Source organism: Rutilus rutilus, assembly GCF_951802725.1.
Source record: "Rutilus rutilus genome assembly, chromosome: 21".
Lineage (NCBI taxonomy): Eukaryota > Metazoa > Chordata > Actinopteri > Cypriniformes > Leuciscidae > Rutilus > Rutilus rutilus.
In genome coordinates this window covers 35,206,826-35,221,825 of record NC_140226.1, presented here as the reverse complement: position 1 = coordinate 35,221,825, position 15,000 = coordinate 35,206,826, and the positions used below count along the sequence as shown (strand labels likewise).

General features: G+C 45.1%; 1 protein-coding gene across 3 annotated transcripts in view; it reads left to right on the top strand.

Annotated features, from left to right (window-relative positions):
- The window catches only part of ppp2r5ca (protein phosphatase 2, regulatory subunit B', gamma a), a 20,612-nt gene that overhangs the window by 3,382 nt on the left and 2,230 nt on the right, over positions 1 to 15,000 (top strand). For 2 of the 3 annotated variants that reach the window (XM_084392596.1, XM_084392597.1), the window contains exons 2-12: positions 6,524 to 6,723; positions 9,415 to 9,525; positions 9,710 to 9,802; positions 11,221 to 11,351; positions 11,468 to 11,527; positions 11,610 to 11,718; positions 11,805 to 11,858; positions 11,929 to 12,099; positions 12,471 to 12,598; positions 14,067 to 14,168; positions 14,283 to 14,355. In XM_084392596.1, the coding sequence (XP_084248722.1) occupies positions 6,524 to 6,723; positions 9,415 to 9,525; positions 9,710 to 9,802; positions 11,221 to 11,351; positions 11,468 to 11,527; positions 11,610 to 11,718; positions 11,805 to 11,858; positions 11,929 to 12,099; positions 12,471 to 12,598; positions 14,067 to 14,168; positions 14,283 to 14,355 (1,232 nt within the window). Of the gene's footprint in view, positions 1 to 6,523; positions 6,724 to 9,414; positions 9,526 to 9,709; positions 9,803 to 11,220; positions 11,352 to 11,467; positions 11,528 to 11,609; positions 11,719 to 11,804; positions 11,859 to 11,928; positions 12,100 to 12,470; positions 12,599 to 14,066; positions 14,169 to 14,282; positions 14,356 to 14,512; positions 14,630 to 15,000 lie in introns of all 3 variants that reach the window. The other variant, XM_084392595.1, reaches the window with a different exon arrangement.

Below are 15,000 nucleotides of genomic sequence, written 5' to 3'. Positions count from 1 at the left end.
CCTGATGTTGTGCAGTGCAAACCTGCATGATCGAGCTGTCTTTGAAATGTGGTCTGTGAAGGTCAGCTGGTCATCCAATATTACTCCAAGATTTCTGACCGACCTTGATGGGGTGATTGATGATGAATCAAGCTGGATATTAAAGTTGTGCTGTAGAGACGGATTGGCAGGGAGGACGAGAAGCTCAGTCTTTGCCAGGTTGAGCTGCAGGTGATGATCCTTCATCCATGTGGAGATGTCCGCCAGACAGCTTGAGATCCATGCAGCTACTGTGGGATCATCTGGTTAAAATGAGAGGAAGAGCTGTGTGTCATCAGCATAGCAGTGGTAGGAGAAACCATGTGCCTGTATGATGTGTCCCAGTGATGTGGTGTAGACGGAGAAGAGGAGGGGTCCCAGCACTGAGCCCTGAGGAACCCCTGTGGATGTGCTTTGGATACCTCGCCTCTCCATGTGTCCCTGAAGGACCTACCTGTGAGATAGGACTCAAACCAGTGGAGGGAAGTTCCTGTGATGCCCAGAGATGAGAGGGTGGACAGAAGGATCTGATGATTCAAAGTGTCGAAGGCAGCAGACAGATCCAGGAGAATGAGAACTGAAGATTTGGAAGCAGCGTTTGGGATCCGTAGGGCTTCTCTGACCGACAGTAATGCAGTCTTCAGTTGAATGCCCTTTCTTGAAGCCGGATTGGTTGACATCCAGCTGGTTGTTCAGAGACAGGAAGGATGTTACTTGGTTGAAAACAGCTCTTTCAAGTGTTTTCGCAATGAATGGTAGGAGAGAGACAGGTCTGTAATTCTACAAGTGATGTGTTTAGTGTTGGTTTCAGCAGTGGAGTAACCCGAGCCGGCTGGAATGCTGTAGGGAAATGCCAGTATGGAGGGATGAGTTGATGATGTGTGTGAGTGCTGGTAGAAGTGTGGGAGAGATGGCTTGTAGAAGGTGTGAGGGGATGGGCTCTAGAGGACAGGAGGGAGGATGACTGGAGAGGAGAAGCTTAGATTCTTCTTCATCGGTTAGCGGAGAGAAGGAGGAGAGAGGGTTATTGGCCGTGGAAGGGGTCGGTCTGGGTTCCTGTGTGTGTGGAGCTGAGAACTGACTGCTGATAGCTGTTGTTTTGTTGGTGAAGAAGTTAGCAAAAATGTCAGCGGTTAAAGAGGAGGCGGAGGTGGAGGTGGACAGAGGAGAGAGCTGAATGTCTTGAAGAGTGATCGTGTGTTGGAGGAGCTGTTGATCTTGTTGTGGAAATATGAAGAAATTAACATCAACAGAAAAGGAAGAGAGCAGAGACTGATACATACTCAGGTCAGATGTGTCTTTTCATTTGGGCCATTTCCTCTCCGCTGCCTTGAGTTCGGTCCGGTGTTCATGAAGAACCTCAGATCACCAGGGGTCAGAGGGTCCAGCGCGTGCAGGCCTGGAGGAGAGAGGGCAGATCATGTCTAGAGAAGAGGTTAAGATGGAGCATACGGTATTCACATCCAGAGATGAGAGCTGTGAGGGTGAGGGAAGAGAAGATGACATGGCAGAGGAGAGATGGGAGAAAGTGAGTGCAGGTTTGGTCTGAAAGTGACTGGTGGGGGGTTTGGTGGAGCACGGGGAGAGAGTTGTAGACTGAAAGTAATGAGGAAATGATCTGAAACATGGAGAGGTCTCACCAGAATGTTGTCTGTGATGTCCATGTGTAGACCAGGTCCAGTTGGTTGCCTGATGTGTGAGTGCCTGTGGTGATGAGCGTCTGAGATCGAAAGAGGCTAGGAGAGAGATGAAGTCTGTCGCATACAGCCTCTCGAGATGAATGATGAAGTCACCAAAGACTACCAGTGGGGAGCCGTCCTCAGGGAAAGAGGACAGCAGCACATCCAGCTCCTCTACTAAGCTTCCCAGCTGACCCGATATATGACTACAATATGGATCTTACTGGGAGTTGTAAGTGTAATAGCATGATATTCAAACGAGTTGTTATTGCATAGAGAAGAGAGCGTTGAGTATTTCCAATTGTTAGAAATGAGAAGCCCTGTACCCCCACTCCTCCCAGACTGGCGAGGGGAGTGAGAGAAAGAGAAATTGTTAGAGAGAGCAGCGGGGGTTGCTGAGTCTTCTGGATGAATCAAGCCCAAAATATTAAGAGTAGATTGAGATGCAAAGGCTGGGATAAAGTCAGCTTTATTGACGGCTGACTGACAATTCCATAGACCCACGGAGAGAGAGAGAGGTGTGTGTGAGGATGAGAGAATGGGACGCAGATTAGCAGTATTGCGCTGCCTTCTGCGCGTGATGAAAGAGCGTTGCTGAGAGACAACAGGAATGTATTGAAAGCACATGCTGAGTAAGGGAAAATAAGATAAAACTGGGAAAGGAAAGGGAAAAGGAGATACTTAAGTGCCTTCCTGGTGTCGTTGCTCGGTGGAGTCGCGCAGGTAGAGTCGATGGTCTTTCCCCGAGTCGGTCTTCACACGCGGAGGCTGAACACGAGGGCTGAATGCTTCCGCTGCGCAAACTACAGAGATATAGTGCTTTCACCGCTGAGTGAGGACAGCTGTCTCGGCCAAGCAATTAAGCAAATAAAGCGAAAATGGGACAAATCGAAACTAGCTGCTAGGAGGCAATACTTAAGTGCAATTAAACTGCAATAATTTTCACACGCGGCTGTTATTTAATGTAGGAACGCGTCTAAATAAAATACAGATTTGTGTGAAGGTAAAAATCTAAAATAAGTAGAGAATCGAAGATAGGCTTACCTTGAGTCAAACAGAGCACTGAATAACAGCAGAACTGGGTATTCTGAAAAAAACACTTGCGCGCTCTTGCCGTGTCCACCTACTGACTGCTTGTCCTTTATTAGTGCTCAATTAAACATTAATGTTTATATATCTAAACTGTGTGTGGATGGTAGAGGGTCCAGCCTGTCCTGATGATGCACCTGTGCCGCTGGAGGCTGGTTCGATAAGAGCTGATGAGATCATGTGTCTGACCCCGTCTCGACCTCTTCTAGAGATGTGCGTGAGCTCGTTCTGTCTCGACCTCTTCTAGAGATGTGCGTGAGCTCGTTCTGTCTCGACCTCTTCTAGAGATGTGCGTGAGCTCGTTCTGTCTCGACCTCTTCTAGAGATGTGCGTGAGCTCGTTCTGTCTCGACCTCTTCTAGAGATGTGCGTGAGCTCGTTCTGTCTCGACCTCTTCTAGAGATGTGCGTGAGCTCGTTCTGTCTCGACCTCTTCTAGAGATGTGCGTGAGCTCGTTCTGTCTCGACCTCTTCATGGAGATGTGTGAGAGCTCGTTCTGTCTCGACCTCTTCTAGAGATGTGCGTGAGCTCGTTCTGTCTCGACCTCTTCTAGAGATGTGTGAGAGCTCGTTCTGTCTCGACCTCTTCTAGAGATGTGCGAGAACTCGTTCTGTCTCGACCTCTTCTAGAGATGTGTGAGAGCTCGTTCTGTCTCGACCTCTTCTAGAGATGTGCGAGAACTCGTTCTGTCTCGTTCTGTCTCGACCTCTTCTAGAGATGTGTGAGAGCTCGTTCTGTCTCGACCTCTTCATGGAGATGTGTGAGAGCTCGTTCTGTCTCGACCTCTTCTAGAGATGTGTGAGAGCTCGTTCTGTCTCGACCTCTTCATGGAGATGTGTGAGAGCTCGTTCTGTCTCGACCTCTTCATGGAGATGTGTGAGAGTTCGTTCTGTCTCGACCTCTTCATGGAGATGTGTGAGAGCTCGTTCTGTCTCGACCTCTTCTAGAGATGTGCGAGAACTCGTTCTGTCTCGTTCTGTCTCGACCTCTTCTAGAGATGTGTGAGAGCTCGTTCTGTCTCGACCTCTTCTAGAGATGTGTGAGAGCTCGTTCTGTCTCGACCTCTTCTAGAGATGTGCGTGAGCTCGTTCTGTCTCGACCTCTTCTAGAGATGTGCGAGAGCTCGTTCTGTCTCGACCTCTTCTAGAGATGTGCGTGAGCTCGTTCTGTCTCGACCTCTTCTAGAGATGTGCGTGAGCTCGTTCTGTCTCGACCTCTTCTAGAGATGTGCGTGAGCTCGTTCTGTCTCGACCTCTTCTAGAGATGTGCGTGAGCTCGTTCTGTCTCGACCTCTTCTAGAGATGTGCGTGAGCTCGTTCTGTCTCGACCTCTTCTAGAGATGTGCGTGAGCTCGTTCTGTCTCGACCTCTTCTAGAGATGTGCGTGAGCTCGTTCTGTCTCGACCTCTTCTAGAGATGTGCGTGAGCTCGTTCTGTCTCGACCTCTTCTAGAGATGTGCGAGAACTCGTTCTGTCTCGTTCTGTCTCGACCTCTTCTAGAGATGTGTGAGAGCTCGTTCTGTCTCGACCTCTTCTAGAGATGTGTGAGAGCTCGTTCTGTCTCGACCTCTTCTAGAGATGTGCGTGAGCTCGTTCTGTCTCGACCTCTTCTAGAGATGTGTGAGAGCTCGTTCTGTCTCGACCTCTTCTAGAGATGTGCGTGAGCTCGTTCTGTCTCGACCTCTTCTAGAGATGTGTGAGAGCTCGTTCTGTCTCGACCTCTTCTAGAGATGTGTGAGAGCTCGTTCTGTCTCGACCTCTTCTAGAGATGTGCGTGAGCTCGTTCTGTCTCGACCTCTTCTAGAGATGTGCGTGAGCTCGTTCTGTCTCGACCTCTTCATGGAGATGTGCGTGAGCTCGTTCTGTCTCGACCTCTTCTAGAGATGTGCGTGAGCTCGTTCTGTCTCGACCTCTTCTAGAGATGTGCGTGAGCTCATTCTGTCTCGACCTCTTCTAGAGATGTGCGTGAGCTCGTTCTGTCTCGACCTCTTCATGGAGATGTGCGTGAGCTCGTTCTGTCTCGACCTCTTCTAGAGATGTGCGTGAGCTCGTTCTGTCTCGACCTCTTCTAGAGATGTGCGTGAGCTCGTTCTGTCTCGACCTCTTCTAGAGATGTGCGTGAGCTCGTTCTGTCTCGACCTCTTCTAGAGATGTGCGTGAGCTCGTTCTGTCTCGACCTCTTCTAGAGATGTGCGTGAGCTCGTTCTGTCTCGACCTCTTCTAGAGATGTGCGTGAGCTCGTTCTGTCTCGACCTCTTCTAGAGATGTGCGTGAGCTCGTTCTGTCTCGACCTCTTCATGGAGATGTGCGTGAGCTCGTTCTGTCTCGACCTCTTCTAGAGATGTGCGTGAGCTCGTTCTGTCTCGACCTCTTCTAGAGATGTGCGTGAGCTCGTTCTGTCTCGACCTCTTCATGGAGATGTGCGTGAGCTCGTTCTGTCTCGACCTCTTCTAGAGATGTGCGTGAGCTCGTTCTGTCTCGACCTCTTCTAGAGATGTGTGAGAGCTCGTTCTGTCTCGACCTCTTCTAGAGATGTGCGTGAGCTCGTTCTGTCTCGACCTCTTCTAGAGATGTGTGAGAGCTCGTTCTGTCTCGACCTCTTCTAGAGATGTGCGTGAGCTCGTTCTGTCTCGACCTCTCCATGGAGATGTGTGAGAGCTCGTTCTGTCTCGACCTCTCTCTCACTGTTGAATAATAAAGAGCTCATTCGAGACTTTCAGCTTTATTATCCTTTTTGTAATATCCCACACAAGTTTAAGTGATCTCATAACATCAGTCCAACTCATTTCAGCAGCGCTTATGGAGTGTCAGTCAGAGTAGATGATGAGGATATAATGGCTGTGGTTTGCTATTGTCTGATCTCCTGTGAGTGACAGGTCATAGCCCCGCCCACATCATCAGAAATCTGCAAGAGGAACTGATTCTGAGTCAACATTATGATTTCATGCTGATTTAACTTTAATCAAGGCATGAACTGAATGGACAGACTCAAGAAAACAATTATCAGAATTTAAGTGAAAGCATTGGCAACAGTTTAATGATAATGTTGTAACCACAAAAATGAAGCTATTTTGCTTTATAGTCTACAGAGGCTGAGTAAATGTCTGTTCCTGACACCATTACTATAGTTTTACAATACAAAACTTTACAGCTGCAACCGAACTCTATTAATAATTGATGAACTTTACACTGTTATCAAACTGATGTGAATAATGACTATCATCTTCTGTAGAGCTGCTTTACAGCTGAAGTTTGCATTTATTTTTATTTTTATTTAATTCTTTATTTGACAGGGTTAATGGACAGTAAAAAAGCTGCCCCAGAATTAGCAACAAAGCTAAATTTAATCTACTGTCCCTGAGCCAAATCACATCACATGACACACCAAAAGATCATTACACATGATAAAATCCCCAACAAATGACCAATATATACAACATCTGAATGTTTCTCATATCTGATAAAGGGTTAGGGTTAGGGTTAGTGATAACCCTACAGGTTACAGATCATCAGTGATTAGTAACGTGTGTGTGTTGCAGAAATCATTAGTTGTAACGATCATCAGTGATTAGTAACGTGTGTGTGTTGCAGAGATCATTAGTTGTAACGATCATCAGTGATTAGTAATGTGTGTGTGTTGCAGAGATCATTAGTTGTAACGATCATCAGTGATTAGTAATGTGTGTGTGTGTTGCAGAGATCATCAGTGATCAGTAACGTGTGTGTGTGTGTGTTGCAGACGTGGCTCCGGCCGAGCAGGAGAAGCTCTTCGTCCAGAAGCTGCGCCAGTGCTGCGTTCTCTTCGACTTCCTGTCCGACCCGCTCAGCGACCTGAAATGGAAGGAGGTGAAGCGTGCGGCGCTCAGCGAGATGGTGGAGTTCCTCACACACAACCGCAGCGTGATCACCGAGCCCATCTACCCCGAGGTGGTGCACATGGTGAGTCCAGCGATCGCCGGATCAATGAGGCTCTGTGTCCTCGTATCTCCAGTCTTATGCCTCGCTGACGCTGCCTTCACATGCTCTGCTATTTACAGCCTCAGATGAGCCTTATCATGATGGAGACGGTCCTCGGTACACACACCCAACCGTACCGTTCTCCGCTCACCGGTCCAGACGCACTCGTCAAGTCAAGTCTCCTTTATTTATACAGCGCTTTTTACAACACTAGTTGCGTTTCCATTACCCTTAAAATTGCGCATCACGTCACGTCAACACGGAAACACGTCAATTTTGCAAAAACTCCCATTTATTGCAAAAAAGTTTTCCCGCTCGCATGAGGAGGTTTTTCAGGCAATTCGAGAAAGAAATATTTTGCAAACCTGCAATGGAAACAGTTTTTGCGCATTTACAGGTCAGCTGACGTGATGACGCGGTGTGTTTGGACAGAATACGAGACAGAGCTCTTTATTAAATTCATAAAAGACAAAATAATTACAGGAATAATGGATTCTAATCCTCAAATAAATGCCACAATCAAGACCTGGAAGCAGATCTGAGGGAGAAACACCCAGAAACTCCTCATATGTGCCGCTCACAGGGTCGTAACATAAGGGTCGTTTCTTATCATTAATGCTTGGAAACACACATACGTCTCCTTCGGGTAATAATAATAGCCAGTGCAGTGGCTGAGATATAGTACATAAACCCACCAACGTCCATTGCCATGGGTTTTGGAATGATTTTACTGATCGCGAGAGGAAAAATGGAGGTGTAGTCGCATAACATCAGCTAATGGAAACGCCGTCATTTCGCAATAGTTTTTTGTCGACATAAAAAAAAAAAAAAAGTATTAAGGAGAATAATGCAAAGTTTGTTTCCAGAAGAAAATATCGTCACAGTCCAGCTTAAGGAAGTTCAGAGAAGTTATAATTTAGTTCAGTAAACCATGATGTCATCGTCCAGCTCAGTTCAGATCTCATATAATGGTGTCAGTGCAGGAGATCAATAATACTGCTGAATATTAAATGTCCCGACTGAGCGAGACAAAAGCCAGAGGTGATGAAAGCGACTAGCACTGCGGTTGCTATCATGTGTTTAAACTAAACTCATTTAAGCCTGGTCAATGTAAACATTTAAGACCAAAACGCGAAAGAGCACTCACGTGTGTGCGCGCGTGTGTGTGTGTGTGTGTGTGTGTGTGTGTGTGTGTGTGCGTGCGTGCGTGTGTGTGTGTGTGTGTGTGTGTGCGTGCGTGTGCGTGTGTGTGTGTGTGTGTTCCTCCAAAGCGCGCACAAGTCTCAGACAGCACGCGAATACTGAGTTCTCGTTCAAGTCTTGTGCTTGAATGGACAAATTCACACAAAATTTGTCAACATGTCCGTCTTGATGAGAATCCTAGCAGGCAGAGTCTGTTATGCCTCACGTGAACTCATACAGTCGAGAAAGACAACGCATTATATGGAACATTATCAGTATTTTGCATCCATGCGTAATGTCTTAAAGGGACAGCAGCCTAATATTCCTGCTGTCTGTGTCTAATGCTAATCAAACAGCGAAAGACAAGGACATCACTCGCTGCTCTTGATTGAATAGCTTTTGTTACTTTAATAAGGATTATTCTTTAACTCATAGTCAAATATGCAATGTTATTTTATATATTACTTTATTCAATTTCTGTCCCTGAAAACTAATGTTAGACCTGAACTGAAGAACCTGAAAGCACTGTTTATAGTATCTTTGCTCTGTTGTATTTATTTGTGCTGTTGCTTGTAGTTAAGATTATTTGTTTTTTATTTCTTTATTTTTATTTGACAGTAGACCTTTTTTCCCTGAACATACATATATATATATATAGCACATACTGAACCGTAGCAAAACCCTGACACAAACCGAACCGTGAGCAGTTTGAACCGTTGCACCGCTTGACAATATTCCTCAAGCTCTCGCTCCAGAAACTCTTGTTTGATAATGTCGACACACCGGCGAGCTGTTGAACAGATCAGCTGTGTGTGTGAGTGAACCCCAGCTTTCATGTCTTTCAGTCACATGATCAAAGCTGCACGACTGCTGCCAATGCTAATAGCGTTATTGTTAATGTGGCGGTCGATCGCCCGCCTGTCTGGATGAGACGTGACGCACCTGAGCCCAGTGATTGATTGCAGGATATTTATATGAGAATCTGCTGGCTGATTGTCTAATCTATAGCTCTGTTCATCCACCTACGTTTCTTTTATGCACATTTTGGGATATCACATATAAAACACTGGATGGAAGCGCCAAGATTTGCAAAACATGCGCGTGAAGAACATGCTCTCATTATAGGCTGATCGTTTTTTTTATTTGATAAGAAGACCTGCACATAAACTACAACAGAAACACATTTACTGAATAAATCCCTCGAACCTCATGTGACTCAGCGTCAGCTGTGATTGGATAACTGGAGTAACCAGTGGACCAATGGCGTCGCAGCATCTCTAATGTTGGTTTGAACCATCTTCCACTTTCATTTATTTTCAAGATCTGAGGTAAATTATCCATTGTTGCTTCAAGTTCAGCTGTAAATGATTTAAAAAAGACACTTCAGTACCTGAACTGTGAACGGTTCGGATGACGCGCGTGCTGATGATGATGATGATGCGTGTGTTGATGTGTGCTGATGATGCGTGTTCCTGTATGTGTGTGTTGCAGTTTGCCATCAACATGTTCAGGGCTCTTCCGCCTTCGTCCAACCCGACGGGAGCAGAGTTTGACCCCGAGGAGGACGAACCTACTCTGGAAGCAGCGTGGCCTCACCTACAGGTGCTGATGACATCATCAGTCACATGACCCTGACACCGTTCACACCACGACCAATCAGAGCTGACCCGGCTGATGTTGGCTGTTATCAGCGTCGGGTCGCGGTGTGAACGAGAGCGTCTGAATAACACAGAACATCTGAACTCGTTTGACCTGTTGCTCATCACTGCATCTCTGTTTCCTGAAGCTGGTGTACGAGTTCTTCCTGCGGTTTCTAGAGTCGCCCGATTTTCAGCCCAATGTTGCAAAGAAGTACATAGACCAGAAATTTGTGATGCAGGTACAGATTCTTATTTTCACTTTATACACACTAGCGGTCAACGGTCTGGCATCAGTAGGACGCTTTAATGTGTCTGAAAGAGTCTCTTCTGCTCACCAGGGCTGCGTTTATTTGATAAAAAATACAGTGAAATATGTCATGTAAATCATCTGTAAATCATCTGTTGTCTATGTGAATATACAGTAAAGTGTAATTTATTCCTGTGATCAAAGCTGAATGTTCAGCATCATTACTCCAGTCTTCAGTGTCACATGATCCTTCACAAATCAGAATAATATGATGATTTGATGCTCAAGAAACATTTATGATTATTATCAGTGTTGAAAAAAACTGTTGTGCTGCTTCAGATTTTTGTGGAAATACACGTCACTTCAAAAGTTTTGAGGGGAAAAATAAGTAAATTAATACTTTTATCAATCAAGGATGCATTAAATTGATCAAAAGTGACAGTAAAGACATTTATAATGCTACAAAAGATTAAGGGCCCTATTTTAACGATCTGAAACGCAAGTATCAAGCGCGAAACACAAGTAACTTTGTGGGCGGATCTCGGGCGCTGTTGCTATTATACCGGCGGGATAAATGACTCTCCGACGCAAATCTAAAATGTGTTGGTCTGAAGAGCTTCATTACTCATAGGTGTGGTTTGGGCGTAACGTGAAATAAACCAATCAGAGCGTCATCTCACATTCCCTTTAAGAGCAGGCGCGCTTGTTCCATGGCGGATTACTATTATAACGGCGGATTTGCCAGGAGCGGTTCACAGCCGAGGAGACCGACGTTCTCGTCAGGGCCGTAAAACACAGAGAAGTGACATTGGGGATGGAGAAACACACACAGATTAGCTTCGGTTAAACAGGCGTATGATAATTTGGGTAAATGTGTAAGCTAGATTTATTGATTTTTATTAATCAAGGACGCATTAAATTGATCAAAAGTGACAGTAAAGACATTTATAATGTTATAAAATATTGTGTTTCAAATGAATGCTGTTCTTTTTAATTTTCTATTCATCAAAGAATCCAGAAAAATAAAATGTATCAGTTTCAACACAAATATTAAGTTGTTTTCAACATCGATCATAATCATAAATGTTTCTTGAGCATCAAATCATCACATTAGAGTGATTTGTGAAGGATCATGTGACACTGAAGACTGGAGTAATGATGCTGAAAATTCAGCTTTGATCACAGGAATAAATTACACTTTACTGTATATTCACATAGAAAACAGATGATTTACATTAGAATTTACATTTTTTATCAAATAAACGCAGCCCTGGTGAGCAGAAGAGACTCTTTCAGACACATTAAAGCGTCCTACTGATGCCAGAACGCTGACCGCTAGCGTGTACATTACTGAATTAGAGTTTCAAGTACCAGTTTAAAACTGTTGCATGTTGTCTGGCTCTATCTCAGCTTCTAGAGTTGTTCGACAGTGAAGATCCTCGAGAACGGGACTTCCTGAAGACCACCCTGCACCGGATATACGGGAAGTTTCTCGGGCTGCGCGCTTACATCAGAAAGCAAGTTAATAACATATTCTACAGGTGAGCAATGCTCAGAGTTAGTGGTGTGATAATGCATTCCTGCTGGTTAGGACTGAATCGTCTGTGCTTTACTCCGTGTGTAAACCTGAAACACGGTGTTTTGTGTGTGTTTGCAGGTTTATTTACGAGACTGAGCATCACAACGGAATAGCTGAACTACTGGAGATCCTAGGAAGGTAAAACATGAGCTTGTGACATGTGTCCCTTTGCATGCTGGGAAATCTTCTGATAGGCGTGTTCCTTCCTTCTCTCCGACAGCATCATCAACGGTTTTGCTTTACCGTTAAAAGAGGAGCACAAGATTTTCCTGCTGAAGGTTTTGCTCCCGCTGCACAAGGTGAAGTCTCTGAGCGTCTATCACCCGCAGGTCAGTCACGTACCCGTACCCCTAACCCGTACCCGTACCCTAACCCTAACCCTAACCCAGTGCTAATGTCGTGTGTTCCCGCTCAGCTGGCGTATTGTGTGGTTCAGTTCCTGGAGAAGGACAGCACGCTCACAGAGCCGGTAAGACTTCGCTCTCTCTGATTGGCTGATGAAGGTGATCATGTGACTGACGCTGTGCTGCCGTGTGCAGGTGGTCATGGCTCTGCTCAAGTACTGGCCCAAGACCCACAGCCCGAAGGAGGTGATGTTCCTGAACGAGCTGGAGGAGATCCTGGACGTGATCGAGCCGTCGGAGTTCGTCAAGGTCATGGAGCCGCTCTTCCGCCAGCTAGCCAAGTGTGTGTCCAGCCCTCACTTCCAGGTGCGTCGATCACACCTGTACAACACCAACAACAGCGTGCTCTGATATGCTCTTAAAGGGATAGTTCACCCAAAAATGGAAATTACCCCATGATTCTCTCTCCCTGAAGCCATCCTAGGTGTATACGACACTCTTCTCTCAGACGAACACAATCATTATATCAAGAAATGCCCTGGCAGGGAATGGGCACCGTTTTTTTTTAAGCATCTGTCCAATAACCAAAGCGATACATTGTATCAGATAACCCAAACATTACTGTTGTGACTTCCTGAATATTGTCTCTATCGTCTTCTCTCGAGCTGAGCAGAATCTGAGTTTGAGTCTCGTATCTGTGTGTGTTCATGTGGTCATGTGACGTGTGTTCCCGTCAGGTGGCGGAGAGAGCGCTGTATTACTGGAACAACGAGTACATCATGAGCCTCATCAGTGACAACGCAGCCCGGATCTTACCCATCATGTTCCCGGCGCTCTACCGGAACTCCAAGAGCCACTGGAACAAGTAAGACTCGCATGTGTTTCCCTTCCGGAGTTCTGGAGTGTGTTTACTCGTGTTCAGCGGTCACTGATGACGTCACTGATGAACACACGAGCCTGAACCTCGAGCTGAGACTGAACGCAATGCTCTTGTGCACACACACACACACACACACACACACACACACACGACAGCGCTCCTGCAGAACAGATTGTTCTTATCAGCTCTTTTGTCTTTGGGTCGATATATTTCTCACAGATTTCTGCTCGTCCTGAATCAGATATAGATCAAGTAGCACAGTAAAGATTACATGTATGTGAATTAGTGTGTGTGTGTGTGTGTGTGTGTGTGTGTGTGAATTGCACCTGACTGCGTCACTAGTGCAGCTGTGGGTTTTAGTTACTAAGAAATATATGCTAGAACTTTACAGTTTATAAGCTATTTTATTGATAAATCACAGAACAGAGTTTACAATATATTCTTCTTCACGTGATAAGCGTGCTTCTGTGTGTGTGTGTGTGTGTGTGTGTGTGTGTGTGTGTGTGTGTGTGTGGGTGTGTGTGTGTGTAATGCAGCAGTGTAGAACGGTGATTAACTTCCCTGTACAATAAGTGTAAAGCTTTCATTCACGCGATCTATGAGCATCAGATGTATGATCAGACAGCTCTTGCTCTCGCACTCATTTGTCAGTTTAACTGAAACTGAGCATAAAAGTGGATTTATTATTAATATTATCCCGTTGCGCCCTCTATAGGCCATGATCAGCAACTAGTCAAAGTCAAGCTTAAAGCATCATGGCAGTGCATTAAAGTCTGTTCAACCCCTAATATGAGTGTGTGTGTGCGTGTGAGTCTGAGACTGCCTATATTTAGCACAGTTATTGTATTAATAATAAAAATGATGGCACTTACGCCCTAACGCGCACACATTGTACACGCAGCAGTGAAAGTAACTAACCCTAACCCTAACCCTCAGAGAATCCAGAAGAATAAAATGCATCAGTTTCCACAAAAATAATAAGCGGGTTTGCAACACTGATAATAATCATAAGTGTTTCTTGATCATCAGATCCTCATATTAGAGTGATGTGTGAAGGATCATGTGACACTGAAGACTGGAGTAATGATGCTGAACATTCAGCTTTGATCACAGGAATAAATCAGACTTTAAAATATATTCAAATAGAAAACAGATGATTTACATTATAATAATATTTCACTGTTTTACTGTATTTTTGATCAAATAAACGCATCCCTGGAAACTTCTTGAAAAAACGTTTAAAAAAATCTTAATGAATTCCAAACTTTTGACCTCGAGTGAATATTACTGTAGTAAACCTTGACATCTTTTCCCTGCCAAATCAACATACTAAACCTGGTTTAGTTGGACTGAGGATGCAGAGGCGTTTCTGTGAGGGTTTCTGCTGTCTGAATATTATATTATATAACACACGATTTACTCGTCTCTCTCCTGTGTGTGTGTGCGACTGCAGGACGATCCACGGGCTGATCTACAACGCACTGAAGCTCTTCATGGAGATGAACCAGAAGCTGTTTGACGACTGCACACAACAGTTCAGAGCCGAGAAGAACAAGTGAGTCACACACACACACACACACACACACACACACACACACACACACGCACACACACACGCACACACACACGGCTGCCTGATGAACTCTGACGAACACACTTCTGCTTCCAGAGAGAAGGCAAAGCTGAAGGAACGAGAGGAGGCTTGGATAAAGATCGAGAGTCTGGCCAAGTCAAACCCACAGGTGAGTCTCTCAATCCCATCATGCATCAGTGCTCGTGCCACTTCCTGTCAATCACGTGACCTGACTCACTTTCCTACTGACGTCCGTGTGCATCTTCAGTCGCTGCTAATGGCTCCCGCTAACGCTCGTGTTTCTGTCTGTGTTTCTGTTGCTCTAGTGCGTTTTGTATGTCGGTCCGTCTGGACTAAACAGTCCTGTAGAAATGGAGACGGATGTTCCCTTTATAGAAGATGTTGAGATCTTAAAAAAGACAGTGCAGTCCAGAGCCGTTCAGGTAATTCAGAGAACCGAGCAGAGCTTCATCATCATCATCATCATCATTACCATCATCATGTGTGGAAAAGGACGATCCACGTGTTTAGACTCTAAACTCCCACTGAGAGTTTGCTGTAATGAACGAGCGACTGGAGGCTAGAGAACCGGCTGTGTGTAATCTGTGTGTAACTCTCCGGTGCTCTTCACGTGTCGGTCAGAAATCACAGAATAGTTTTTGTCAATGAAATGAATGTACTATATTTCAGTTTTATCATATACATAATACATATTGTGTATTATTAGGGGATTTTTTTAATACTAAGTTATATTTACACTGTATTTATAATCCATTTATTCACTTTTTGAGCATAGACCTGAAAATTACATTTC